At 37.8% G+C, this 27,526-nt stretch overlaps 1 protein-coding gene across 4 annotated transcripts in view; it reads right to left on the reverse strand.

Moving 5' to 3' along the window:
• Positions 1 to 27,526, reverse strand: part of camsap2a (calmodulin regulated spectrin-associated protein family, member 2a) — a 68,322-nt gene that overhangs the window by 32,861 nt on the left and 7,935 nt on the right. For all 4 annotated transcript variants that reach the window (XM_059340793.1, XM_059340792.1, XM_059340791.1 and 1 more), the window contains exons 3-4: positions 6,346 to 6,507; positions 3,876 to 3,959 (exon numbers count right to left, since the gene is read on the reverse strand). In XM_059340793.1, coding sequence (XP_059196776.1) covers positions 3,876 to 3,959; positions 6,346 to 6,507 — 246 coding nt within the window. The remainder of the gene's footprint in view (positions 1 to 3,875; positions 3,960 to 6,345; positions 6,508 to 27,526) is intronic.

Below are 27,526 nucleotides of genomic sequence, written 5' to 3' on the forward strand. Positions count from 1 at the left end.
GGATTAAATGCAGTTAGTGAAGATGCTAATTTAATATTCCACAGCTCTGACTGAACCACATCTAACTGATTGTTAACACAACAGAAAATAAAGAACAGTTCTGACTCTCAAATAGTTCCGATACCAGTATCAAAAATTGCTCCGATACTGCCGAAAATACTAGCATGGGTATCGGTGAGTACTGGAGTCCAGGCACCAATCCGATACCACGTAATTTATGAAATTAGTAATCTATTTACTGGTTCGCTCCATTAATCTACTATAGTGGCTGCACTTTAATTTAAATATATTCCTAGATTTATTTATTTAAGTTGCTGTTGCACTCCTGTTTTGTATACTAAAAATAATGGCTTGAATCTGCTGTATTTATTCATGTTTTACAAAGGGTTTAACCTGAGCCAGGCCTTACCACAATGATAATCATATCACATTTATGCAGGTGTAGTATGATATTTATTTTTTATAACATACTGGTATCGGATCGGTACTCGGTATCGGCCGATACCCACAGCACAAGTGTCAGAATCGGTATCGGGAGGAAAAAATGATATCAGAACATCTCTACTCTCAAATGTTATTTTGTTTTTGTAAAGTCCATCAAACAAAAGTAAAATCACAAACATGCTCTGGCCTTTGGCTCACGATTCAAATTAAATGAATCAAACAGTCAAGGTATTAAATAGTTAATACTGCTGACAAAAGTGCTGTAAAGGAGGGTGGAGATGCTGTACTTCAATCAATAAAAGCAATTTTGCTTTGTATAATTAATTATCGAATGATACATAAAAAACAAAATTTCCCATTACTGGCCAATAATTTATCTCTACTAATATATATTGTGCAAGATTTAACCAGACAGATGCAGAATCTGTGCGTCAGAAGCTGCAGGCAGACATACTGACTGATTTAAGAGTTCTTTAATTCATCTGAAAGCATTGAACTGCATCATCTACTGTGACTTTCATCACAGTTCAGACCAGAACAAGGTCGCCATAAGCAAGACAGGGAGAGAGACAGTCACTGTGAGGCCACACAGACAATACACACATGCAACACACAGCAGTACTGAGCCTTCCTAGGGATGATGTGACTGAAGGGCCAGATCTCAGGCCTGAGGGCCAAACAAACTGATGCGTTAACACACACACATCACAGGCAGACGTGGCTCCACGTCAGTGACAGGGTGACGACACTGGAACTTTTGACAGCCAGTCTTTTAAAGCATTTTCTTATTCGACAAGCACAAAAAAAAATCTAATGATGAAATGATTGGTCACTTATTTTTGATGCAACTCCACTTCAGTGTGTGTTCATGTGGGTTAGCTGAGGCATGCAGTGCTGCGTCTGCACACTGACTGGTCAGATCAGCATCAAACACGCTGGCAGGCTGCACAGCCCTGGGACTGGGAAGGGAACCACACACACAGATTCTTGTCCATCTATCTTTGTGAGGACCCTCATTGGAATAGTGAATTCCCTATCATGGTTATAATAGTTTTGAATTTTTCATTAGTTTTAATTGGGTTTTGATTTTTTTTTTTCAAATTCACTTAGTTTTAATTCGTTTTTAGAGTGAGTTTGCTAGTTTTAGTTTAGTATTTATTTTTTGAAATGCTTTAGTTTTAGTTTATTTTTTATTAGTTTTAGTTTTTTGTATTGGGGTATTTGTTGGGTGGGAGATTAAAAGAGGTGACAGTAAAATTTGCCTTTATTTCCTTTGTTTTATCCATCTTCATTATGTATGAAAAAAGTTGACAAAGACGAAAACGAAGGACATTTTCACTATAATTTAAGTTAGTTTTGTAACCACACGATAAAGTTTCAGTTAATTATCTTTTTTTTTTTTTTAACTCTCATTTTTATTTCAGTTAATTACATTTTTTTTTTTCAATTCTAGTTTTCATTATTTTGTTTCGTTTTGGTTAACTATAATAACCTTGTTCCTTAGCCCCTTACCCTAACCCTTAACCTAACCTTCACTATCACAAATAAATGCCCAACCCTAACCCTAACCCTAATACATGGTTACCTTTACATTACCTAATGTAACCTGAACCCATAAACAAAGTCTAAACTCTCAAAAAGGCCTTTAAAGAAGTGAGGACCAGCTGAAATGTCCTCTCTTTGCAAAAATGTCCTCACTCTGTTGGTTAAAAATGTATACACACACACACACACACACACACACACTCTCTCTCTCTCTCACACACACACACACACACACTGCAGTGCTCTATTTCAACTCTCTGCAGGCTAAAACACAAGGGACAGGGTTTCAGTGTTTTCCCTGAGGTAGACTTCTTTCCAACTCTCTAAACATTTCAACGAGGCAGCACCACTGGCGGTGTTGTGTCATGGTGTGTTGCCTGAACATTAAATGTGACAGAGAGTAAACCAGGATACGAGGCATGACCTGGGAGTAGGGGTGAGAAAGGGTCTGAGTAGGAGGAGTGGAGTAGCTGGGTGAAAAAATAAATTAATAATAGAAGTGTTGAGGGGGTTTGTGACTTTCAGGGGTCACTGAAACTTGCTAAAACGCAATATTGCATCAAAAACCACACAAAGGTCACCTTTTTCTGAAAAACTGATGGTGCTGCATGATAAATGATGTGTAGGTGAGAAGCAGAAGCATGAAGGATAAGGTTGGAGGCAAGGTTATAATAGTTTTGGATTTGGATTTTTCTTTTTAATTTCGTTGTGAATTTTTGTTTTCAAATTCAGTTTTAATTAGTTTTTAGAGTGAGTTTGCTAGTTTTACTTAGTTTTTTAAAATGCTTAGTTTTAGTTTAGTTTTTATTAGTTTTAGTGTTAGTTTTCGTATTTTTGTAATGGGCTATGTGTTGGGTGTGAGATTCAAAGAGGTCATAGTAAATTTTGTCTTTATTTCCTTTGGTTTATCCATCTTAGCCCCAATAAGGTTATTAACTCTTACAGTTACGGGTGTTTTGAATTTTGGTTGGAGTGTAGACATCCCAGTCTCAGTAAACATATTTGCCATGTGTTCCTGCATGTTGAATAACAGAATCCTCTTTCTAATAGAAACACTGGATTATGTATGAAAAAAGACGAAAACTAAAGACATTTTCACTGTAATTTTAGTTAGTTTTGTAACCACACAATACAGTTTAAGTTAGTGATAGTTTTCTTAAAAACTCTGGAGGTGGAGACATGAGTGTAACATCATCCACCTTACCTCGTCTCTCTTCTCTGATCATCACTCAGCTTGTTTAGGGTGATGAGTAGTAATTTTCATGCCAATTCTGACCCTTACTTTCAGACTATAATACCAAAATACCGTCACACAAGCATAGATCTGACTGTGGATTCCAAGCACAGATTACTCCAGTTACTCAAATACATAACACACACATACACACGCACAGGCCACATCAGCCTAGACTAGAGTCAGTTATATAACAGATTGGACTGCGGGCAGGACCCTGAACATGGGTGACCTCGCACTAAATGACTGCAGGCCTGATGAGACAAATGAAGTGAGTGAAGCTTGTAGAGCAATCCGGGTAGATAAACTTGTTTATGATGTTGAAGATGCAGCCTGGCATTCTCTCGCTTTCTCATTTAATAAATACAGACTGAGCTTCATCCAAAGCTCAGACATATGTGAGTAAGATTTTCTTCGATGGTAGCTGGCCTTTAAGGGGCTTAAGATCTTCTCGAGGAAACTCGTCTTAGATTTTTAAGTCACACAGAGGTCCGGGACATATATCAGTCAGTCAAAAGGAGAATGTTGTGGTAAATCCTTTAAGTGGAGCAAAGCATTTCACTTAGCTTTTTTAAAAATTGTCTATCAAACTGGTGACTTCTGTATGTACATAAAGTGTTGGGAGAGAAGAAGGGAAAGGAAGAACACCCACCCGAGGACTCCCAGCAGGCTCGGCGCTGTGTGTCTCCCTCTTCTTCTGCTCCTGAGCCAAGACGTCTTTCAGATACTCATTTATCTGGAAGAGAGAAGACAAACAGGAGTCTATTTGTGATTATTTTGACGATTACAATCTATTTTAATATTGCAATGTGATATGATGCTGGAGGAAATTTAATTTTCTCATTTTCATTGAACAATATATTAAATTGATCATGGTGTGTGAAAAATTCAATGGAATCGTGACCTTATGATAATGATTTCTGCACTTTTTTTTTTTTTTTTCAATTTACAGTATGTCTTCTTAAGTTCATGTGGATCCAGTTAGAGCAGGAACCAATCAGATACTAATACTAAGGTGGGGAATTTTGAGCCTCTGGAACACAAAGGGACTCCGACAGAGAGCCATATGTTCAACCAGTAGGACTCCACGACCACACCTGTTAGCTATTGTGAATGTATGTGTGTGTGTGTGTGTGTGTGTGTGTGTGTGTGTGTGTGTGGCTCAGTGTTGGCAGGAACCCAGTGTTCCTACTAGAAGAATGTAAACATACTGGGCCGTGTAGCACTGTATGGATGAGCCAGAGCCATCTGCACACGCAGGCCAAGTAGCCAGACACTGACTTCATAATGTAAAAAAAAAGCTGAATTACACAGGTCATGTTGGGTTATAGGGGATTTGAGCCATGCTTTCTGATCAGGCGGTCTGAGCAAGGAGGCAGTGCCTTAAGCCTGCATTCTACTGAAAATTCCAGCAGGGGGTACTAAGTTTGGCTGCAAAAAAATTCTGTAGATTAGAATGAAATGTAGAAATAATCGTATGATTTGGGGCGTGGCTACCTTTGATTGACAGGTGGCTAACAGGGCGAGCCGTCATCAGGAGAGGTGCAGAACAATGCGTATCCACGGCAACGTTCAAAAGTTATATATAACGTTATATAGATACAAAAAAGGGTGTTTACCGGTTTGGTCTCATAACTTTGACCCTTTCACTGTATTTTCACTTAATGACAGTTTATTTGAACGTTTTGTTCAGTAAAAATGTCTTGTTCGGCGTTTGGTTGGACTAACAGACACTCCAAGGAGTCGCTGGTCAGTTTTCTGAGGTCAGTAACATACACAGCGACGAGTGTAACTATAGATATCTATGAGTGTAACGCTGAACTCGATGCTTCCAACAGGCAATCCACAAACCAATGGGTGAAGTCACGGTGACTACGTCAATTATGTATATACAGTCTATGTTTCTGGTGTGTAATATGCACTGTAGTAATGCATTTTATGGAACTTGTTTAAACAGGGTACATTTGTTTCCTTGTAGCATTTACACACAGCATATATAACTCTGACTAAACCCAACTATTCAATTATTGGTTTGCGCATTCAAGAATGTGTTTCATAAAGTTTGACCTTCTTTAAAGAAGGAAGGTTAGGGTTATAGTATTTGACTGAGTACATGGGTGAATAGGCCTTAATTTGCTGCTACAGTAGAATAATCTGTCTGTGTGTAAATGGACATTTTGCGTTCAGAGGAGCTGGTATTTAAAGCCTTGTGTCATAGCTAATGAGCACGGCCACCTCTTACATGTGATAATTTTAAATAATGCCTTCATCCAGTTAAAAAAGCACAAAGACTTCAAGTGACTTCCCCATATTCTCATTGTTGTTTCCTCATTTTCTATCCTCTTGCACGTCCAGTGAGTCATGAACACGCTTTACCTGACACGTATAAACACATGGCCTTGAATCAATAACACTGTGCCTATAAAGGCAGAGAAAGTAGTAAATAATTGGATAATCCTGTCTTTATTATACCCAGGAGGATGTTTTCTGTGCAAAGAGTTCACCTGTACATGTCAATATGGTATAACCTCAGGGCATGAAGAGAAAATGTTGCACATGTACAGATTTGATTGTATTTAGGTCAGTGATTCTCACTCTAATATCTTGTGGAATTTCAGACCCCAAGCCAGTATAAGCCCAACAGTGAGGAAATGTCCCTGAGCAAGGGTATCTACAGTAACCATTTATGCACCAGCTTGGTTCAAGTATATGATATGGTACAACCTCAAAGGCTACACTGCAAAAAAGGGATAAAAACAAGTTGTTAAATCTAGAAATAAGCATGTTGTACGCTTAAAATAAGAAATTAACTCTTAAAACAAGATAAATCAAAGCTGCAAGCAGCGATTAACAAAAAACTTTAGATTTAGAAGTGTTAGATAATTTATCTTGTTATTTCGAGTTATTTCCTATTTTAAGCGTTCAACATGCTTATTTCTAGGTGTAACAATCTTAATTTAAGAAATCTTGTCAAGTTAAATTATCTGTCCATGCAGCAAGATAAATTCTCTCAGATTTTGTGTTTTTATCTTGTTTTTAGACACACGTTTTTCGCAGTGCAGTATCTTACAGTCCGTGTAGTTACTGTAAATCTGTTATTTAATAGATAAACCATGACGCACCTTGTTGATCCAAGTGGTGACTGCGTCCTCTGTGTCATAAGGTGTTTCCACCTCAGGGTCGTATGACGAATACTGACGAATGCAGGCCATCACCTTCTCAACGCTCACCGTCTCCACTGTGTACGCCATCATCAGAGTGTCGATCATTGCCAGGTGGGCGCTCTGGAAGAGAAAACAGTACAGAAAACAATTTAGAGGGTGAAAACAAGCAGCTTTGCGGTAGGTGGTGATACCAGCAGATGGTTCTTTTCCTGTAGATAGTTTATTCAAAGTATGTTAGCAAGTACTCAACTGCAAGTCAACACCTGAGCTGAGTGAAAAAATGGTGTAAGATACGAGAATGATAGATGAGAAAACAGTCCCAGTTTGTTTCCTTGACAATGCAACTAGAGAGACGGATCATTTTGCTCTGAGAGGAACTAATCTCTGTGACAGATTGAGCTCTCAGACTACAAGAAAATATGGTACTTTAACAGAATCAATCCATCAAGATAAAACATATGCTTCAAAATGAGAACATCTTGCACGTTACTGTTTGCAGACAGAGCCAAAGACCTCTCAGGTCCAGTGCAACAAGGAAAAGACACAAAATAGCCAAAAAGGAGTTCATGAGCTGGACTACAAACATCCATTTGAATATCATTGGCTTAAGGATGTAAATGACACACAGGGAGACAGTACTGCAAAAAATATTCCTGTGTGTGTGTGACAATGATTTATAGGATTGGACCTGGACTCTAAATCCTCCACTGTACTGTATATCTGAAACTCTGTCGTCAGTCCAACGTTCCCTTGTGGCTGTTGCCCTGGAAACAAGTTCCTTCATCCCTGGTTACAAGACCCAGTTTGCTCACAGTGACTGCTACCCTTTGAGAAGCCTGAATAAGACGTCTTCCTGACAACTGAGTCCAATTAATAGAAGTGGCAGCCATTAAAAGCTCCTTTATCCCTGACTGGAGGGATTTTTTAAATTATCAATATAAATATATTTTTGGAGACATCATGGAGTTCCTTATACAAGTTGTAGCTGAACATCTTTATAAGACACTTCATATCATTGGGTAAGACTGATCCACTTCTGTGCTATCGAGAAGTTAATCTAAGAAAACTTATATTTTCTGCGTGCTGCATAAGTACTTCTGATCTTTGGCTCTGCTCCCAAAAGGAACTGTTTGGAAATATCACATTTCAATCTGATATTGAAAGCGATACTAACAGAACAAGGAGAGGTGTGGTTACCAGTTTTACGCTGCAATCATATTTACACACAATAGTGACTAAAACTAATAAACCAGTCCGTGTATGAGGACTCATGCCATACCTCTATCACATTTTTGCAACAAATGTATTCATAATAATTATCCAAAATGTTGCCTTGTTTCTTGCCATGCTATATATTTCCTGCAATCACTGCCAGTCATGTCATTGGTTGGGTTTCTAAGAAAAAACCATGGACGGTCTGATGTTTTTCAACTGTGTAGATGCAAAACAGCCAGATGCATTTTTCATTGATTTAATTATTCATAAAAAATAACATGCAAAACGCCATCTTCAACTCACAGCAGATTTCACAGCAGTCACTTATCAGGCTAATCAAGCTTTAAACGGCATCAACAATCTAAAGTACTTAAGGCATTATGAATGTCAGGTATGAGACAAGTCAGACGTGTTGGTGTGATTGCCCCGAGGGAAAGAGTAAATTAAAAATCTAATTGAAGTGACAGTTTTGTTCCCTAGCATCACTCTTGTTTACAAGGAACAGCTACATTTTTAATCATCATAAAATACACATTGAAAACAAAAAGTCAGTGTCTGTTCCACAATAATAAGAGAGAAACATAAACTGTGAAACACATAAGTGAAATAAATAAATTATTAAAATCAACAGCAACAGACATATCAACAATTTATTGAATGTAGAGGTTGACCGGTATATCGGGTCGATATTTGTGTTTGTTACTTGTATTGGCATCGGCCGATACGTGTGTTCGTTCGTTTGCTGATCAATTAGCCCATTTCACATTGTGTAACAAATTCTTATCATTGTGTCATTTTTATCATGTAATTGGAGGGAGAAAAGGCAATATCGGCTTCGAGAATCGGTCCAAAAAAATCGGCGGGACATATCGGGGATCGGTTAAGACTGATGTCAAAATAATCAATATCGGCATCGGCCTTAAAAAAACGTATCGGTCGACCACTAATTGCATAATAAGCATAATTTACATTGTTACGATGAAGAATATTACAACACTCAACCTATATTTTGATTGTAGTTCTGTTTGTGTATTCATTCCAGGATAACAAATTCTAAACCTAGTTGAGAAAATTAGTTTTAACAGAAAGCTTTGACTATGAAATATATGAGTGCATAACTTATTAACAAAAGACTCTCCTCCAAAAGCATACCACTGGGGGTTTCTTTTAAATAGATGAAAACAGCCTGTTCTTACATTCAATGCCAGAGCAAAGAAAAATGACCACTTTCACACTGCAGCAAAAAATGACCATTAATACTATTACTACTTAACTATAATTGATCCTTTGTGACCAGTATCTGTCCCGAAACTTAAAGGACCAGTGTGTAGGATTAAGTTGTAACTAGAAGGTACGTTGCAGATCGTTTATTCATCAAAATATTAATATTATATTCCATTTCTGCTAATAGATCTACTTAAATCCTACACACTGGTCCTTTAGCTTCCCTATTCATGACAACAGTCTGTTTCATACAATGATAATTAGACTTGCTCAGTGACTAGACAGGGCTCTCTTGTACCACTGTAAAATATAACTGATGAGCTTCCGCTTGGACCCCTTCTGTTGCCTGCAAATATTTTTTCAGTCTGTAAGATTATTTTTAAGACTGATGCCTAATTAGCACATGCAAACTATTTATGCGTCATCATGGAACAGATGCTATATTTATGAAAAGAAAATACAAAGCAGCAAAAAAATAGCATAAAGGAATTATTTCTCTGGGTTAAAACAGGTCAAGAGTTTTTCAAATAGCCACAGCCAGAAAACAGTCCTATCAACTGTAATACTCATGCATATTTTCTATACCGAGCATGTTTTAAGCAAGAAACTGCAATGTGAGTGGTAATATGAGCTACATGTGGAAATATAACATTGTCTTTACTGCACCATGGTGATATGGTGTAATCTGTGTATTTTGGCTCCAACCTTTAGCTCCTCCATCCATCTATACTGTCTTGTGTAACCACCATACACTACCCAGGAATCAAAGTGACAAATATTTATACTTGGGCTGCAGGTTTTCCATGAGCTAACCCCATTAATAAGCCATAAAGTACAAGCGGCTCCTTGAAGATCCACAATGATGCAGTGCACCAGAGTCACAGAAAAGGAACAATGTATTAAACATCTTACTTGAGGGTTTTTATGGTGTAAGTGATGTTGGAGAGCTGTGCTGTATACTCTCTAACAATGTCAATAATAAGGCAGTCTGATTCCTTCTTGGACTGTAGGATTTAAGATTGGATTTTCCCCAAAAAAGAAAATAGCGTGATATAGTCAAATTGGTTGTCAAGTTACCAGCTAAAAATTAACTTTTAGCTCCGATATGAATTAGCTGTGTGACACTGCATTAGCCTAATTCTTAATTTCCTGTATCTCTGATCAGGCAACCCAGCGGCAAACCAATCCTGTTTAATAATACACTGCCAAGATGTTTCCTTTTGGCCCTTATTTAGCCTGTCCAAACACTGTAAGACATTATCCCAGAGACAAACAACCAAACACACACACATACAAATCCTGTTATCAGCTTGTAGTGAGGCTACAAATCTGCCCTGTATTCCAGCAACAAATGAACCGAATCCAGGAAAGACCAATTTTAGAAAGGCCAAGGGACCCGCTTCATTCCTCAACGGCCTCTTTTGCCTCCTGCTTCCCCCCTCTGCTGAGCAATTTGAGGATATTGATTTGAATCTGCTGTGGTCTGATGTGATAAAATGACAACACAGAGAACTAATCTTGTTTTCTAGACCACAGGTCCGCAGTCTAATCATATTGAATGACACCAGGCCATTGTGTGGGAGGAAGAGGCTAGAGGCGAAGAAGATGCTCATTTCAGGAATCTGTTTTTTTGACACTTGGACCATGCACTGCAAAAAAGGTGTGTCTAAAAACAAGATAAAAACACTAAATCTGAGGCAAATTATCTTGCTGCATGGACAGATAATTTCACTTGACAAGATTTCTTAAATTAAGATTATTAAATCTAGAAATAAGCATTTTGAATGCTTAAAATAAGAAATTAACTCTTAAAACAAGATAAATTAAAACTGCAAAAAAAAACATTGCACTTCAAAATATTTGTTTCTTACCAAGATTAAAAAAACCTTTATATTCAGAAAGTGTTAGATAATTTATCTTGTTTTAAGAGTTATTTTCTTAATTTAAGCGTTCAACATGCTTATTTCTAGATTTAATAATCTTAATTTAAGATTTAAGAAATCTTGTCAAGTGAAATTATCTGTCCATGCAGCAAGATCATTTCCCTCAGATTTAGTGTTTTTATCTTGTTTTTAGACACACCTTTTTTTAAGTGTTTACACTTATAATCTCACGAAGCTGCTTCTTTCACCTTAATCTCAAACTTTTTCAACACAATGCCTAGCGGTGTGAAACCAACCATTTATGTCTTTTCTGCAAACTCCAACAGCTAAACATGTCATTTAATAGACTAATAGGGCAGTGAGGAGGAGGAGAAAGACCATCAACAAACAGTCAGTGAAGTCAATATACATGTATTTATATGATCCTACTTTTAATTATTAGAAATCCTTAAAGAAAATGCAATTCAGGGCATCTATTTTCAGGTATTGCAAGTATTTCCAACACTTGGATACCAACAAAAAGCTTAAGACATGTTTAGTATTTGGAACTGCTTCCAATCATGGGGAGAGGGGTTTGAGTGAGTTATTCGGGAGGCTGACTGACACATATTTCCTTCTTGAAAAACATGCTGACCGTGACCAAACACTGTCACGGTCACAACATTTCAATTTTGATATTTTAACATGAATTTAGGAAAGGGTGTAATGAGTTTGACTCTGGAGATCGGTAAGGAAAAGTGTTTAGGCTGCACTCAAGTTGTTGACTGGTACTTCAAAGGAAGGAACATGGCTTTCTGTTCTGATGGAGAAGCTGACACTTTCTGCATGTCTATTCTTATGGCTCTGAATTTATCAAACATTATTCAGCATTTCAACTAGAGTTGTTCCGATCCTGATGCCAGTATCGGAAATTGCTTGATTCTGCTGAAAATGCTGGCATCAGTATCTGCGAGTACTGGAGTCCAGGCACTGATCTGATACCACGTAATTTATTAAATTACTAATTTATTTACTGGTGCGCTCCGTTTATCTACGGCACAGTTCTTCTTTGCCGCTCTTAAAACATTTTATTTATTTATTGTACCTTCATTTTACAACGTTGTGGCTGCACTTTAATTTGAATTAGGGTTGTCACGATACTAAGATTTTCAACTCGATACCGATACTCAGGAAAACATTGGACATGCGATACCATTTTCGATACCATAAGGATAAAAACAAAGACCCCAAAATTTAACAGAAATATTTTTAACAACAACAAAAATGCAACATGTAAATTTAACAGAACCACAGGTTAAATATTTATAATAAAAAACAGTTGTGCAAAAAGAAGCTGCAACTATGATAACGAGCTTCAGGTCTGAGGTAGTGCAAAAAAATAAATAAATAAATACCATAAACAATAACAATTACAACAATATTTTGCATGCTGTGCACAATATTAGGCAAGCTTTATAAGTCGACTTTTCTCTGCTTCATTCTGGGACTTCAAGAGAGAACATAACACTTTTCATCGATACTTTTGAAAATGAGTATCGTATCCGGATACAACGTTTTAGTATCGATACTTTTTTTGTATCGATACTTTTGACAACCCTAATTTGAATATATTCCTAGATTTATTTATCTAAGTTGGTTTTGCACTACTGTTTTGTATACGGCTTTATTTAAAAATAAATGTAAAAATAAATGGATAAATTTGCTGTATTTATTCATATTTCACGAAAAGGTTGAACCTGAGCTAAGTCTTACCACAATGATATTCATATCACAGTCATGCAGGTGTAGTATGATATTTTTTACAACATACTGGTATCGGATCGGTACTCGGTATCGGCCGATACCAACAGCACAAGTATCGGAATCGGTATTGGGAGGGAAAAATGGTATCGGAAGATCTCTAATTTCAACCTCTGGATGGATGGAGGTCTGCTACTGAATTGTTGTAATTGTGTCTGTAAATAAAACAATAAATGCAATACTGTCATATGACTTTTAAACACTGATAAACTGATTATCAGCTGACCCTGTAATAGGGCATCAAAACTGTCTCATTCTATTAGAATACATGTGGAAAATGCCTCTTTAACGGTCCTCTGCACTCAGCGCTCACACAGCATGAAGCAGATAGGGAGCTGCAACTCAATGAGCTCTGAGTAAGAGTTGCTGTACTGTGTATCGCTCACAGAAATGGTCAGTGAAGGATCAGCTGGCCATGTGTAAATGTCAAATGTAAGCTGGAAGGAAGAAGGAAGTAACCAGATGAATGCAAAGTGATGGTTGGTTGGATGGAGGGAAGGAGTAGTAAAAGAAGTGAGGGAGAAATAATGGGAAGGAAGAGAGAGATAGATTCTTCACTGCTGAAAGAAAGAGTGAGCCCTTGGAGCAGATCTGTCAGTTGTTTGCATTAGTGTCCTGTGATATCGCATGACGTCATGTTTTTTTGACCTTTGCTGAAGCACATATGCTTTCCTTCAGCATCGCTTTACTTCATTCTCCTACAGTTGGACTAATCCACACATTTAGAGCTGCCCAGCATAACCTTTGTTTTTCATTATTGGCCACTGAGCAGCCCCCCTAGAGCACTCAGGAATCAGATGTCTTGCTCGGGGGTATCTTTATGGCTGCATGAGGGGAAAATCATGCTAATTCACTCCATCTGATTTTCAAAATAGAAACTTTCTCTCTTTTTTTTTTTTTTTTTTTACACGGTTTCTCTATAAAGGCCAATAAAGCAAAAACATTTTTTTTCTTGTACCTGACAAGTTTCGGCTACCTTGCCTCTGTAGCCTTCATCAGAGGTGTCACGTGGGTGGGATGTAAAACTCCATATAACACATCTGAGACGACGTCACACCAACATCACGTGACAAGAAAAATGTTTTGTTTTATTGGCCTTTATAGAGAAACGGTGTAAAAATTTAAATCAGTAGGCCTAATGAACCTCTTCAATATAGAAACTTTCTCATTATAAGATTGCATCTCTTACCTTTAGTCTTCCACCCCAAGATGCTGCCTCTAAATTGCACTAATGTTTAGTTGTTTTAATAACACTTTGATGAATGAATTTCATACAGTCGTGGACCATTCTGTAGCCACAAAGACACGCAAATTTTTGCTTTCTCACCTAAGCTCATTACGCCCGTAAATCTTGTTTCGGTTCTCCTGAGGTAAGAAGATGCTCCTTCATGGTCAATATCCTGTTGTTATTGTTCAGCTACATTGCTGCCTTCCTGTATTTCCACAGGGGGAGATAAGCAAACACTGTTCATCTTTAATACGGCTTCCTGGTGAATGAGGAGAGATGAAAATCCACCATAGAAGCCTGATTTAACATTGCACAAAAGAAATGCAAAAAACAAACCGCAGCGACCTACAAAAGATAGAATGTAGTGTATTTCACCTCGCTGTCATGCGTCTGTTGTACATAAACTCTCTATTGTGAGAGCTTTGAGCTGCTTGTTCTGTCCTGAACCAGGTAGCAGAAGCTGCACAATAAAAACTCCCCATAACTGTAAAGTTACTCTGAGATATGTTTTTGTGAATTCATTACATTGACTTTTTCCACTGCAGAATGATCTGAATTGCGGTAATGACTACAGTAATGACTTTGCCAAAACTTAAAGTGAAGGCTGAGGGCCTTCAATGGATCACGGCTAATGATTATGATGCCTGTGCCTGTTTTTACTGTAATGCAAGACTTCAATGATTATTTATGATAATCCCCAAAGTTTAGTGGAGACACTACCATCAAAGGAACAGAAAATTACCCTGAACAAACCCAACTGAAGAAACACACAGACACACACACACACACAGATACAGATACACACACACACACACACACACACACACACACACACACACACACACACACAAACACACACACATACACACACACACACACACACATACACACACTAGGGGTGATGTAATATTGAAATGCAGTCTGCTTTTAGTATTACAGCTCTCCTGTCCAGCCCCAGAGGCTCCATGCTGGGGCATATGTCTAAAAACTGAATCTGTCTAGCTCCAGGTAACTTCACGCCAACTCATCCGGACATGGAAAAGCTCTTAGCTGTACCTCTCTCTGGTCTCCTTTGAAGGTCACCACCAGTACTTGGAATAAAGTTAAAAAGAAAAATAAGTACCACTTTTTCAGATAAATATACAGTAAACTCTGCTTTAGTGAAATAGAGAGAGATGATAGCATACAACTAAACTCTTTCAACATATATCTGCATATGAATGCAGAGTTGGAACTGCAACTGGACAAGACTGTGGTATCTGAAACGTTCTGGTTTTCCATTTATAGGTGAAGAAGTTTTGACCAATCAGGTTTGACCAGGTGGCAACCTCTGGGTCTGAGCAGGGAGGCAAAGCTGGAATTGCCTTAAGCCTGAATTCTACCAAAAATTCCAACTGGGGGCGCTGACGGCGGCTGCAGAAGCATTTTGGTCCTATCTATCTCCATACAAAATGAGCCAACTTCTCACTTGATTTATCCAAAAACTTTTTTAGGACAACACTATGGTCTCAATTGCTAGTAAAAAAAAATCAAGACAATATGATGTTAATTGTGTAAATAATGGTCCAAGTTAGAAGAAAATAGATGATAAAGAATCGTTTGATTTGGGGCGTAGCTACCTTTGAGTGACAGGTGGCTAACAAGAAGAGCCGTCATCAGGAGAGAAGAAAAGCAATGCATATCCACGGCAACGTGTACTTTTAAATAGTTATTATCATTATCAGTGTTTTCATCCAGTTTTGTCTCATAAGTTTGACCCTTTCTCAGAGTTAACTAAACTCAGTAACACAAACACATATTGAGGTCTCTCAAGAAACAATCAGTGCCTTAGCCGGCTATATTAAATCTTTGGAAATTACAACTAAACTGAGGTGACAACTTTAAGAAAAACTCTATAGGTGAAAGTCAAACTCAATTGAACTGAACCACTGAACTGAATTATGATTGTTCCCAGTAAACACAGTTCATGAGACAGGTGATGCTGTATTTCATCTTAACTACTGGAATAACACAAAACTACATTTGGAATTTGGTCAAATTCCTCCCACAATTATTAAAAATGTTTAGGAAATGTAAAAACCTTAAGTTCTTTAACAGCTCGCCCAATTGTGAGCAGAAATAAAAATGCTCCAACACACAATTGCACACATGCCCATGCACAAAATACCAACTGTGAGGTCTGGCATCACTTGTGGGAATGGAGCTTTTAAGCAGAATACCTTCCCCCTCCATATGCTCCAAACCCAACCTAGCAATTATATGGAAACCTCAAAGCTAACCTTAGAACACTATCTGGGGACGTGATCACGGCTACCAGCCAGTGTTGACCCACCCTGCAGATACGCCTGCACTCCAAATCCTTCCACAATGTTTGAAAAGGCTCTCTGGGTTCAAACTGTTTCATGTGTGCTTCATAGTGATAAAGGGTGTTTGATTTCATTTAAAGGGAAACGCCACTCATTTTACATAAACATGATGCCATTTACCTGGTGTTCACTAAATCCCTGCAGAAAATGCAGATAGGATTTCAAAGTCTCCACAGAAGGAAATTTATAAAAAGTGTATTCTCGCCCACTGTCTTCATCCAAAAACAATTGCCTTTCTCTTTATGTCATTGTCTCCATTTCACAATATAGGAGTCTTTGCAATCACCCAAAAATTGGGTCTTCAACAAAAGAGCACAGTGCTGCAGATTATCTGCAGAGTGTTGCCTGATTCCACCAGTTCAAGATCACGGTTCTGTTTTCTGGCTTCACATTGTGCTAAACAGAGAATTCTATTATACAGTATATTCTTAGTTTATATATTGGTGCAACACTCAAGACTAGCGCAGTGAATGAATCATTATCTATTATAGACATATTATTGTGTTGTTTGTGATGTTTAATTCATGAGTAAGTATAAATGAAAACACGTTACATCAATTTAACCAATAATAACACTTGTAATTTAACCTCAGAAAGTGTTATTCCTGTGTAAAGCTCTGCACAGGGCCAAATCAGCAGCAGCATAAATGAATTACGGATTAAGTGCTATTATAGCCTCACCAAGCCTTACACTTGTAATGTCAGTAATAAAGAGAACCAGGTGAATATTTTAAGATATGAAGAGGGAGAATAATTTGTCACAAAATCCCCTGCTCTACATTTTAAAGAGAAAATGACAGAGATTTTCTCTTTTTTAGTATAATAAGCTTACTGTGCCATTACACCAGATCAGAAAATGCAGCATTAAATACCAAGATGGTTAAAATATGCACATTAAACTGAGATTTTAACTTTCTACTTTTTCATGTATGACTGCATTAACTTCTAACAGTGTATAATATAGTAGCAGCCCATAATCCTTTCAAATAAGTGAGGACATCTGTGATGTTTCATCTAGGCCTGGTACATGTTGTGCTTCTTGTGCTGAAAATGACATCGTTAGTTTACTAATTATTGCAGGATTTCTTTGTCGACATACAATAAGTGAAAAAATCTGTCAATAAGCAGGTTATTTCCTCAAGCTGAGCCACCAGGCTCTCACCTGTGATCTCCCTGCCTCAGCCTGGCCCCAAAGGAGACCAAAGACGCTGATCCATACAGTAAATGTCTTTGAATTATTCTTAGCCTGGCCCCTCACCTGGGATAGATTTGCCTGAAGCAACCCTATGAGGAGCTGTTTATTCAGAAAACAAAGTTCCCCGGCTCACAGGAGCACAAAATCTCCTTTATTTCAATAGACACTCACTGCATTTTGAAAGAAATATTTCTGTTTTCTAGGTTGACAGGAGAATTACCAAGATTTACTGTGTTAAAAATTACAACTGGCTACTGTCCTGTGTTGAATCAGCTGATATGGAACATAAGTTTAAAGGCATACTATGCAGAATTTTCCCTTACTGTTCGTAAACACAACATTTAAACTTGGCCGCTCCTCCCCAGCTCAATGAAAGTGAAAACAAACCCCAGATTCTTTTGGAATGGGCTTTGTCCGGTTGGCATTTCACCTCGCCATATTTGCATTTCTTCACCGTGGTGCACACTTTTTTTTGTTTGTGACAAGAAACGTCCCGACCACAGCGAACTGAAAAGAAAAGAGAATATACAAGTAAAGGGTAGGACTTATGACGATACAGACACCCTACATGCTTTTAGTGGATGATTGGGAGGGGTTATTTTTGTATGAGGCTATACATTGTTTTTAGAGGAATCCTGCATGCTTTGAAGCATGTATTCCTCTTCACTATTCAATGGCCGCTGTACTGCCCTACAAAGCCGAACTGGAGTAACTACATTTATGGTCGAAAATGAGTTATAACTGAAAATGAACTCCTTGATGTCTGTTTTTATCTGTGACAAAGTTTTCAATTTTGCTTTATTTCAGAGAAATAATTATATAAAAACCACAAAATCCAACTCAAAACCAAGCAGTAATTGCACTTACCACAGTCTGCTTTGGATATATATACTAATTTAAACATAAAAATAATAGAAATTATAAGAAACTATTGATAGGCAAATTATAGTCTAGATAGTGATGAAGTAAAAAAGTGAGATAAAATTATATTAAGACTAAAATATAACATTTCTTTATAATATTAAATCTAAAATACACAAATATTTGAATAGTTGTTAAACACTTAAATGCAATAATAAAATAATTCTGAAAATGTTTATTCACCGAAAACTAAATATAAAAGCTAAAAGAAGACGACAACATTGTAGTTACTGCACTCTGTTTTTGCATTACTATTAGAACCTTTTACAGCGATGCAGTAACCACATTTTTGGGGTCAAAGGGCAAATAAATCATGATGATTTTTTAGCATAAAAATGACATCATCAATACATGTAGAAATAAGTGTCATATCACTTTACCTACCTATAACCCATTAGGCTGGCCAGTTAAAGAAAAAAAGTTAAAATATTAAAGCAGTTTTTCTCAGTTTTACCTTTTGTGTAGTTAGTGCAGTTAGACTTTGTAGGGTGGTGTAGACAACTGTGTTTCTGCATACAGGGTTAAATGGACCCTCCTCATGTGGACTAAGCATGTTTTTTTCTTTCTAGATGAAAAGCGCTATCTATTAAATTAAATTGTCAGCCTAAAACACTAAGTCTAACTCTAACTAGTGCTTGAAGATGCTCAGGACTAGGGACATCACATAATGTGCTGGCTGCCTAGCCATCCATACTGTGCTGCCTGGGAGTCGCCGCTGGCATTGAGCATAACATACTGGCTGTGACTTCGCTGAAGCCGAGGACAGAGCGTACTTGGATGGGCTTCCCTTCCACCCTGCTGCTCCAGCTCGTCTTTGTTCGTGAGATCAAGTGCAGGGAAACAGAATAAGGATGGAGGAAGCTAGTTTGATGTTGAGAAGTATTTTTTCTGCCTGGCAGTCAGGTTAGCTTTCTGTACTCCAATGTATGTGTGTGTGTGTGTGTGTGTGAGTGTGTGTGTGTGTGTGTGTGTGTCTTAAAAATACCATCTGCCTGTTTGTACAGATCCAGCATTTCAGTCTTCTCTGCCTCAGAGCGCAGCGGCGTCCTCTCAGTACATCGCTGCACATACAAGCACAGACTGTGCATACGACATATGCAAGCATGAGCACCCCCACTCTTGCACCCACCTACACACACATACGCACACACACCACCCTGCCTACTGGAGTGTAACCATGGAAACGGAGCGCCTGCCCAATAGGGGTTGTGATGGAGGAAGCAGAGGAGAGGGAGACTAACGGGAGGAAGTGTATTCACCTCTATTCATCCATACAGAGGAGTTGATGAATCAATCTGTCACACAGTAAAACCAAAATGACAAACACTTTTTATCAAGTTTAATCGTCATAAATCAAAATGAACATGTATTGATTGTTCACTAGAGATTTTAACACATATTAGAAATTTGTGATGAATATAGACCGATTCTTACATTTACTGTTGTACGATGCTTTACAATGTTAATTACATGTCATGTTACACACATAAAAGCATAATAAGTGGTTCATATAATTATATTTATTACATTATCTATCCAAAATGATGTAATGATATGAATTTGCCAATGTAGATTTATTCAAGGCCCTAATAGCTCTAGACAATAACACCTTATGATGTTAATGGAGATTAACAGTAAAATATGATACATTTCTTTAGAATGGTGTATCTTTTGTTCTCTACAATATTTCATCGTTTTTTTCTCAAACAGCTTGTGGCTGTATTTTTATTTATTTATTTTAGATAATTTTCAAACACGTTATGTACACGGTCGCCCATAAAGATGGAATCATTTTGTGTTCAGATACAATCCTCTATTAATTGTGGTTTCATTTTCACTGTGATATGTTTAGAAGAGATTGATTAATGGAGTTTTGAGAAGATATACACTTTATTTGTCAATAATAAATTACATTCTCACAATCATCTATCTATGAAAGCAAGAAGCGTCTGTGTGTGAGTGTGTGTGTGTGTGTGTGTGTGTGTGTGTGTGTGTGTGTGTGTGTGTGTGTCTAGGGCATATCTCTCTGACCGTTAGTCAGACTGACCTCAGATTTCGTATGTGGCTTGTGCATGGCATGAAGGTGTGCATCCTCGATTTTGAAGATTTTTTAAATCATTTTTCAAAATATCATAATTTACGTAGGACGTGTTGCGGCATTGCACTGTTTCCAATCGGACGCCTTTTAGGGGAGCTCCGCCCCATTGTGTGACAGGCCTACACCTGGTCAGTAACACAATTCACTCTGGATTTACACCCTGACTCATCTCATCTGGAAGTCTATTTAGCCTAGCTATCTTTCGGAGTTTTAAAGTGCGCTACAAGGTTCAATTTTCCAATAATATTCTAATAGTTTCCACCAAATATCAATGTTCAATGTGTATGTGCTGGATGGTGTGGTACCTTATGAAAAGTAAGTGTTTTATGGAGTTGCAGACGTTGTAGTGGTCTGCATAGCCACAATACATGAAACACAATAGTTATCGATCGAATAGTTATCAATCTACACATTCCACAACACACCTAATAACCCTTACTCACATTATTCACATCCATCTGTTTGTGCTGCATGTAAACTTATTCCCTCCTATATCTGTGTCTGTATATATGTCTAACCACATTGATGATTAAGTTTCTTTTTCTTAAAATAACTATTTCTGTGTCTCTTTATATCTCATTGTACATCCATGTATTACCCAATATACACTTTGTATATTAACACGAAAAATTAAAAAAAAAAATTAAATTATGACACCTCATTCTACATCCCAGTTTCACACACAACCTCATTTGGCCAGAATTGAACAATCTAATCTCCCACTATATGAATACATACTTCCTACGGACACTGCACTAGTGTAATTGAAAGAGGTAAAAAATATTATATTCCAACTTCATAGGTGACCGTGTATTATTGAATTTGTACTATTTATTTTATATTCCTTGAATTGCTAATCGATTCTCTGTTGTTTAAGGCATCATTAAAAAACATGTTTTACATTTATATCTATTATTATATTTAATAGCTAGAGGGCCATCTGATATTGATCAGTCAAAACATCATAAACAGAAATAACAACTGCTGCATCATCAGTTGCAAGAAGGATCCTTAATGTGAACCTTGTTCTTACAGACACATGGAGTGTTTTGTTGCATGGATAATGTGACGGTCCTGTGTTCTACTATTCCAGCAACAGTAAACCAGCTCACATTCCTTTTTGGCATGGTCTCACCTGGTCCTCACTGGACTTTAAGAACCCAAGTTAACAAGTAAGGATATTTGGAGTTCAAATAACTTGCTTAAAACATATTTAAAGTAACCCCAAGCAGTGCAGTGCAGTGCAGTTAAATGTACTACAACTGAGTAGGAAGCCTGTGTGGGAATTTATTCCACATTATTATGTTGTTTGAATTAATTTGCTATAAGGATTAGAGTAAATTAAAAAAAAATCACAGTGGTTTCACTCTAAAGCAGCATGGTTCAACAAGAACTACTGAATAAAGTGTTTAATGTAGACTTTACAGTAGAGTTGTTCCGATTCTGACACCAGTGTCTGAAATTGCTCCGATCCTGCCGAAAATGCTGGCATCGGTATCAGCGAGTACTGGAGTCCAGGCACTGATCCGATACCACATAATTTATTAAATTAGTAATCTATTTACTGGTTCTCTCCGTTAAGCTGCTGTTTTAGAGGGACGAGGAGGAATTGGTTACCTAACACAGACACAACAGACACACACGTGTGTCAGAGCAGGTTGACGCGAGGCTTGGAGCTAAGCTAAGTAGCACTGTCAAGTCGGCGTTGTGGCAATATTTCACACTGGAATCTCCCAGTAAGACAAATAATGTAACATGTGCAAAGATAAAATCTCAAGGGGTGGCATGAGTGGTGCTAATTTTAACACAAGCAATTTAACTAAACACCTGAAGACGCGTCACCCTAAAGAGCACAACGAATGACGACAAGAAAAATTCTCCAGAGACAGAGTAAAAGCAAGCAAGATAACAGACAAAATCTTGGAATTTATTATCCTGGGTGACCAACCCCTGTCTGTTGTCAAAAATGTGGGATTTCGGCGCTTAATGACCACAATAACCCCAATGATAATCATATCACAGTCATGCAGGTGTGGTATGATACAGCACAAGTATCGGTATCGGGAGGGAAAAAATGGTATCCGATCAGCATCTCTACTTTAAAGATGCATTTGCCATTAAAGTTGGATTTAAAAACATTCTCTGACATAAGTGTGACCATAAACCTGTCTGTTTTATAGCTTTTCTGACATACAGCCACAGACACAGTATCTATATAGCCTCTAAAGCATCTCAGAAACCATATAAGGTGCTGCGCCTCTCAGGAGTTCACAGCATACATACATAGTGTCTGATTTATACACTGCATTAAAAACTCTTGGCAGCAATGTGACCTATTTACCACAGCTTTATTAAATATTAAAGCTGTGACAGTCAAGGTTCTGCAGCTTGGAAGAACATCGATTCTCCCTGCAACAAGGTCAAGGAAGTAAAGAGTGCATCCCCAAGTTAGTATCCTGTGGATGATTGACAGGCTCTTCCCCAGGAAGCTGTTAGCAGCGCGGCACATGTTATCAGTTTAGCCATACTTATTACACATTGTTGTAAGGAATAATGACTGCTTTTTATTCCTAAATATTAAGATTTTGCTTCAGAAACAGGGTGGTTGTTTTCAGTGCAGGTGGACTGTTTTGTTTTACTGTCAACAGGATTAGGGGAAAAAATGAATCAACAGATTTTCATGAAACTTGTTGGAAAGGTATAGAATAGCCCAAGGTACAACCTATTTTACTTTGGAGCAGATCCAAATCACGGGGTGTATTTATTTTTGTTTACATTGTGAGATAGGGCAATTGTGCAGCATTCATGTGGCCTCAGAATAATTGGAAATATTTGTTTCTCGATCATATTTCATGGCTCACCCGATCCCCTTCCTTTGCTTTTTGTCTTGCAAATACTGAAAACAACTACATAATAACTACGTATTACTCTGAGCAATAAAATACAGCATTCCTCATTACAAATTAAGCTAATGAATGCTCTGAAGTCAGAACGGCTTGTGCATGTGAACGCATCATTGGCCATAGCGAAGGTCCATTCTCTCTGAGTTCCATTCTAGTTTTATATGATGTTAGAAGATGTTTATGTCATGTGAAGGGACCCACTCCCTTTGCAATTCAACACTGTGTGACACCCTACTTTTATTTCTTACAAAAAAGGCAGAATTTACTCTTTTTTACTTCAAGAATAAGGGATGGACATTTCATGAACACCAACTGAAATCCAAGACAACAGTCCTGCAGCTTTGCCGTGGTAATTCAAACCAAGTGAAGCAGAAAACAGTGTTTGTCGCTTTCTCATTATCACTGCTGAGGTGCCCCTGAGCAAGGCAATTACCCATCAGTGCTGCAGTGAGGCTTCTTTGTATCCAGCAGATTGTGGACCAGAGTGTTGTTGCAAAAGAGTGTTTGTGTTGATCGAAACAACCTAAGTAAATTCCAAAAACTGTTCCTATACATTAACTGTCTCCTCTGCCTTGCTGCAGGGAGGCAATGGGCACTTCTGGGCCACTTTACACTAAATAATTCATTTCTTTGATTCTTGAACAGACGGAGGATGCACTTTCACACACTGTGGACGTTTATACAGCCTCAAACACACTGAATTTATTTTCATTCATCATCTCAATTCATCATTTTTTTGGATCTTGACATCATTCTCATCCCACTCGGTGTAATGTCTCCATAGCAACATGGTTACTGTTTACATCAGTATAATTCAGTAACGTTTATCTGCTGGTTGTGGTGTTGGACTTTAAAATGACGTTTTCTTCCTGACGACAGAAACAATCTGAAGAAACTGGCATGCAAGTTCATTTTCATTATTAAATTGTTCTTTGAGTCTTTTTGTGAGTCTCCCAAAGTTTCCACTCAATCACCACGGACAAAACTTTGAAAAGAACACAGTCGATAACTACTATTGTATGTATATATATATATATATATATATATATATATATACACACACACACACACACACATGCATATATATATATATATATATATATATATATATATATATATATAATCAGCAATTACAGCCCTGTGATAATGAATTGCAGCTATCATAATCCATGCAGCGGTGCTTGACGTGGGTTGTAATGTGTAATGGTAGAATAATATTTTCAGCTCCACAGCCCACCTCCACTCTCCCTCATTCCCTGTGAGCACTACATGTGGAGGAGAGCGTCAGAATGTGTGTGGGCGACTGGGTGGGCGGTTACTGTGATCATCTTCACATGTGGGGATCCGTCACATGGCTGAAGACAGAAGGATGAGTGGGCACAATAGTGACAGAGGAGAGAGCGGGGACAGAATAAATCAGAGTAAAATGCAAAGTCAGTTTAGCAACCTAGAGAAAACATGAGTAAATGTTCTCAGTTATGACATGTGTCAGACAAGACATCAGCAGCATCTAACTCAGCTGCTGACTGACCTACTAAAGCTCCCTGGAGTTGCTTATTCGGAATATTCTTATACCTTATGCAAAGTGCTGAGTTACAAAAAAGCTTAGCTTAAAATGCCATGAAGCAGCATTTAATGACATTGCTGGCGCTCTTATCCAGAGCAGCTTACAGTTAGTGCTGCAGGAAGGTGCTCAGTCTCTTACTCTTTTACAGTACAGTGGTGTTTTCTTTTTAGGACAGCCTATCAAATCATCAAACCGCCCTCTCCAACTCTTCCAGAAGAATGTTATTCCTGCTCTTCTTGCAGACTCTCCACACCCCCACATACTCAGCCTGGACAGCTCCTGGTCCCCTTGTCAAGCCTCAGTTAGATGCCGAAGCACTTTCTGAATAATAGATGATTCCCTGCCTGAGCTGCCATTCCAATGTGTGACAGGTAATCCACATGAACTGTCTCAAGTGTGTAGTGTGCTCATAGCCAGCAATATAAAGCAATGCTGCATTTGTTTTTGCTTCTTACCTCAATAAATTGATAAGACAAGAAATCCAATTTACCATGAGTACGGCTACTATGATAAAATAAAAAACCTCAGCATTGTCAGATCATGGGGCTGTTAATATTATGCTAAATGACTGATTATGAATGTATATTAAATGTGGATAATAGAGGGAGAATGTGAGAAATAAGCTGAGGAGGGATCTTGACAAGGGAGAATAGGTAAAGATGGAAAAATTATGTGGAATGGAAAGTATAGGGCTGGGTATCAGTACTCCATACTTTTAAGGTATCATTTTTAAACAACCTGTGTATCACGTACCGATATAACCCAGTACCATGTACACTGTAAAAAATGTCTGTAGATTTTACATTGAAAAACTGCTAAACCATGACAGTAAAAGACTGTAAAATGATAAATGGGTCAATTCAGTTTCTGTAACAATGAAACACTGTGAATGTATATATCAGCCAAAACAGTCTTTTTCACAGTTAAAAAAACCCAAAACATTACTCCACTGTACAATACACTGGCACCGTGTTTGTAACAAAAAATATACTGTAATATATAAACAAGCCATCATTTTTGCATTTATTTTTTGTAAAAAAAAAAATTCGCACTGTTTAATGTACTAAACACCATATCTCTAACAGAAGTATACTGTAATATTTAATGGTAAAATCTTTAATTCATGGGGCATTTATAAAGAAGTTTCTTGTCAATTATATGGCAGAACAGTGTTTCTTTTGATGGAAAACCTTTTTATTTTGTACTGTAAAATATGGAATAAAATGGCAATCTTAAACGGGAAATCAACATTGCGAATATAATTTTACCGTAATATAACAAAAAATTGCACTGTATTTTATTTTATATTTTTCTTACAGTGTAGAAACTTCTCCAGTCAACAACAGTTGCATTTGATCCTTTTTGTTTGTTCCTTTTCTATTTATTGCAACATGTGATTGGCCCACTACCACAGCAGATACAACTCTTACAGTCTATGGTGTCAAGAAGTTGACTGCTGTGTTTTTCACTTCAAAACTAAAAATCTTCCAAAATGGCAACCTTAAGGCTCCTGAGGAAAATCATTTCAAGTTTCAAAGGTTATAAGGTTAACATGATGCCTCCTGCTGCTTTGCATTCATAACTTCACTCTGTCTTTCCAAATTAAGTTACTAACAGGCAGCTGGATTAGTGACACCACGAGACTGCGCAAGAATCACAAGATCACCAGAGAATAGCTATCCTGGTAGAAATGGTATTGCCAAGTCTCTGCAGGTGGACATATTTCTACTATGCAGAGTATATACAGTGACATTTGCCCAACCCCAGTCGTTTTTTAAACAATACCCACCCAGTCCCAATGAAAAGGGAAAAAATAAGGACCGTTTTTGGGAAATGTTTTGGGATTGAAGGGCGAAATGGCTGGAAATAGAGACAGGGAAAGATGTTTGAGTGGTGGCACAGAGAGTAAACGGAGTGATGCAGATTACAATGAAAGATGGATGACAGAGGGAGAAAATAAAATGAAATGGCAGAAGGTAGTTTCACATTCCTCTAGCACCTCATTTTCACACTCACAACAACCTAGTTAGTCACACATACACAAACACACACTATCGCTTTCTGGACAACCATTCAGTCATGAACTGTGCCGGGCTAAAACCCTTATTCAGCTCTGGACTAGAAAATAAACTGAGAAAATAAGTTAAAAGATCAGTAATCCTGCAGACAACATGAGAATCCCTCAGACACACACAGTGTGGGTGCTGCTCTGTTAACAAGCTACATGTAGAAAGCATGGACACACACACATGCACATACATCACATATGTGATACAATACTTGTTGTCTTAGCAAAACAAAGTGCTTGAAATATTAACACCATGAAAACTTAAATAACTTTTGAATTAGCATAGAAAGGAAATTAAAAGCAGCAAGACTCTACAAACAGACTGCAGGCAAACTGTGTGCTAATTGTGTCTCAATTGCAATTCACTGAAGCAATAAAGCCTCCTATTGAGATTTACCCCCCAAACAATGAAGATCCCTCATTCTCACTCAATAGGATGCCTGCAAAGTCATCACTGAAGTGAACTCCAACACTAGACACACAGCTAAACACAGCTAGAGATGATCCCAATGAAAGATGACGGATGCACACGGGGGTAGAGGATGCTTCCAGGTCTAAGTCAGCTTGTACTGTTTAATTGTTAGTTTGACTTGGCTTAAAAATATGTATCTGGAGAGATGAGTAAATAACACTATTGTCTTATTGCACATTTTCACTGGTTATCTGATGCG

Source organism: Centropristis striata, chromosome 9 (genome assembly GCF_030273125.1).
Source record: "Centropristis striata isolate RG_2023a ecotype Rhode Island chromosome 9, C.striata_1.0, whole genome shotgun sequence".
NCBI lineage: Eukaryota > Metazoa > Chordata > Actinopteri > Perciformes > Serranidae > Centropristis > Centropristis striata.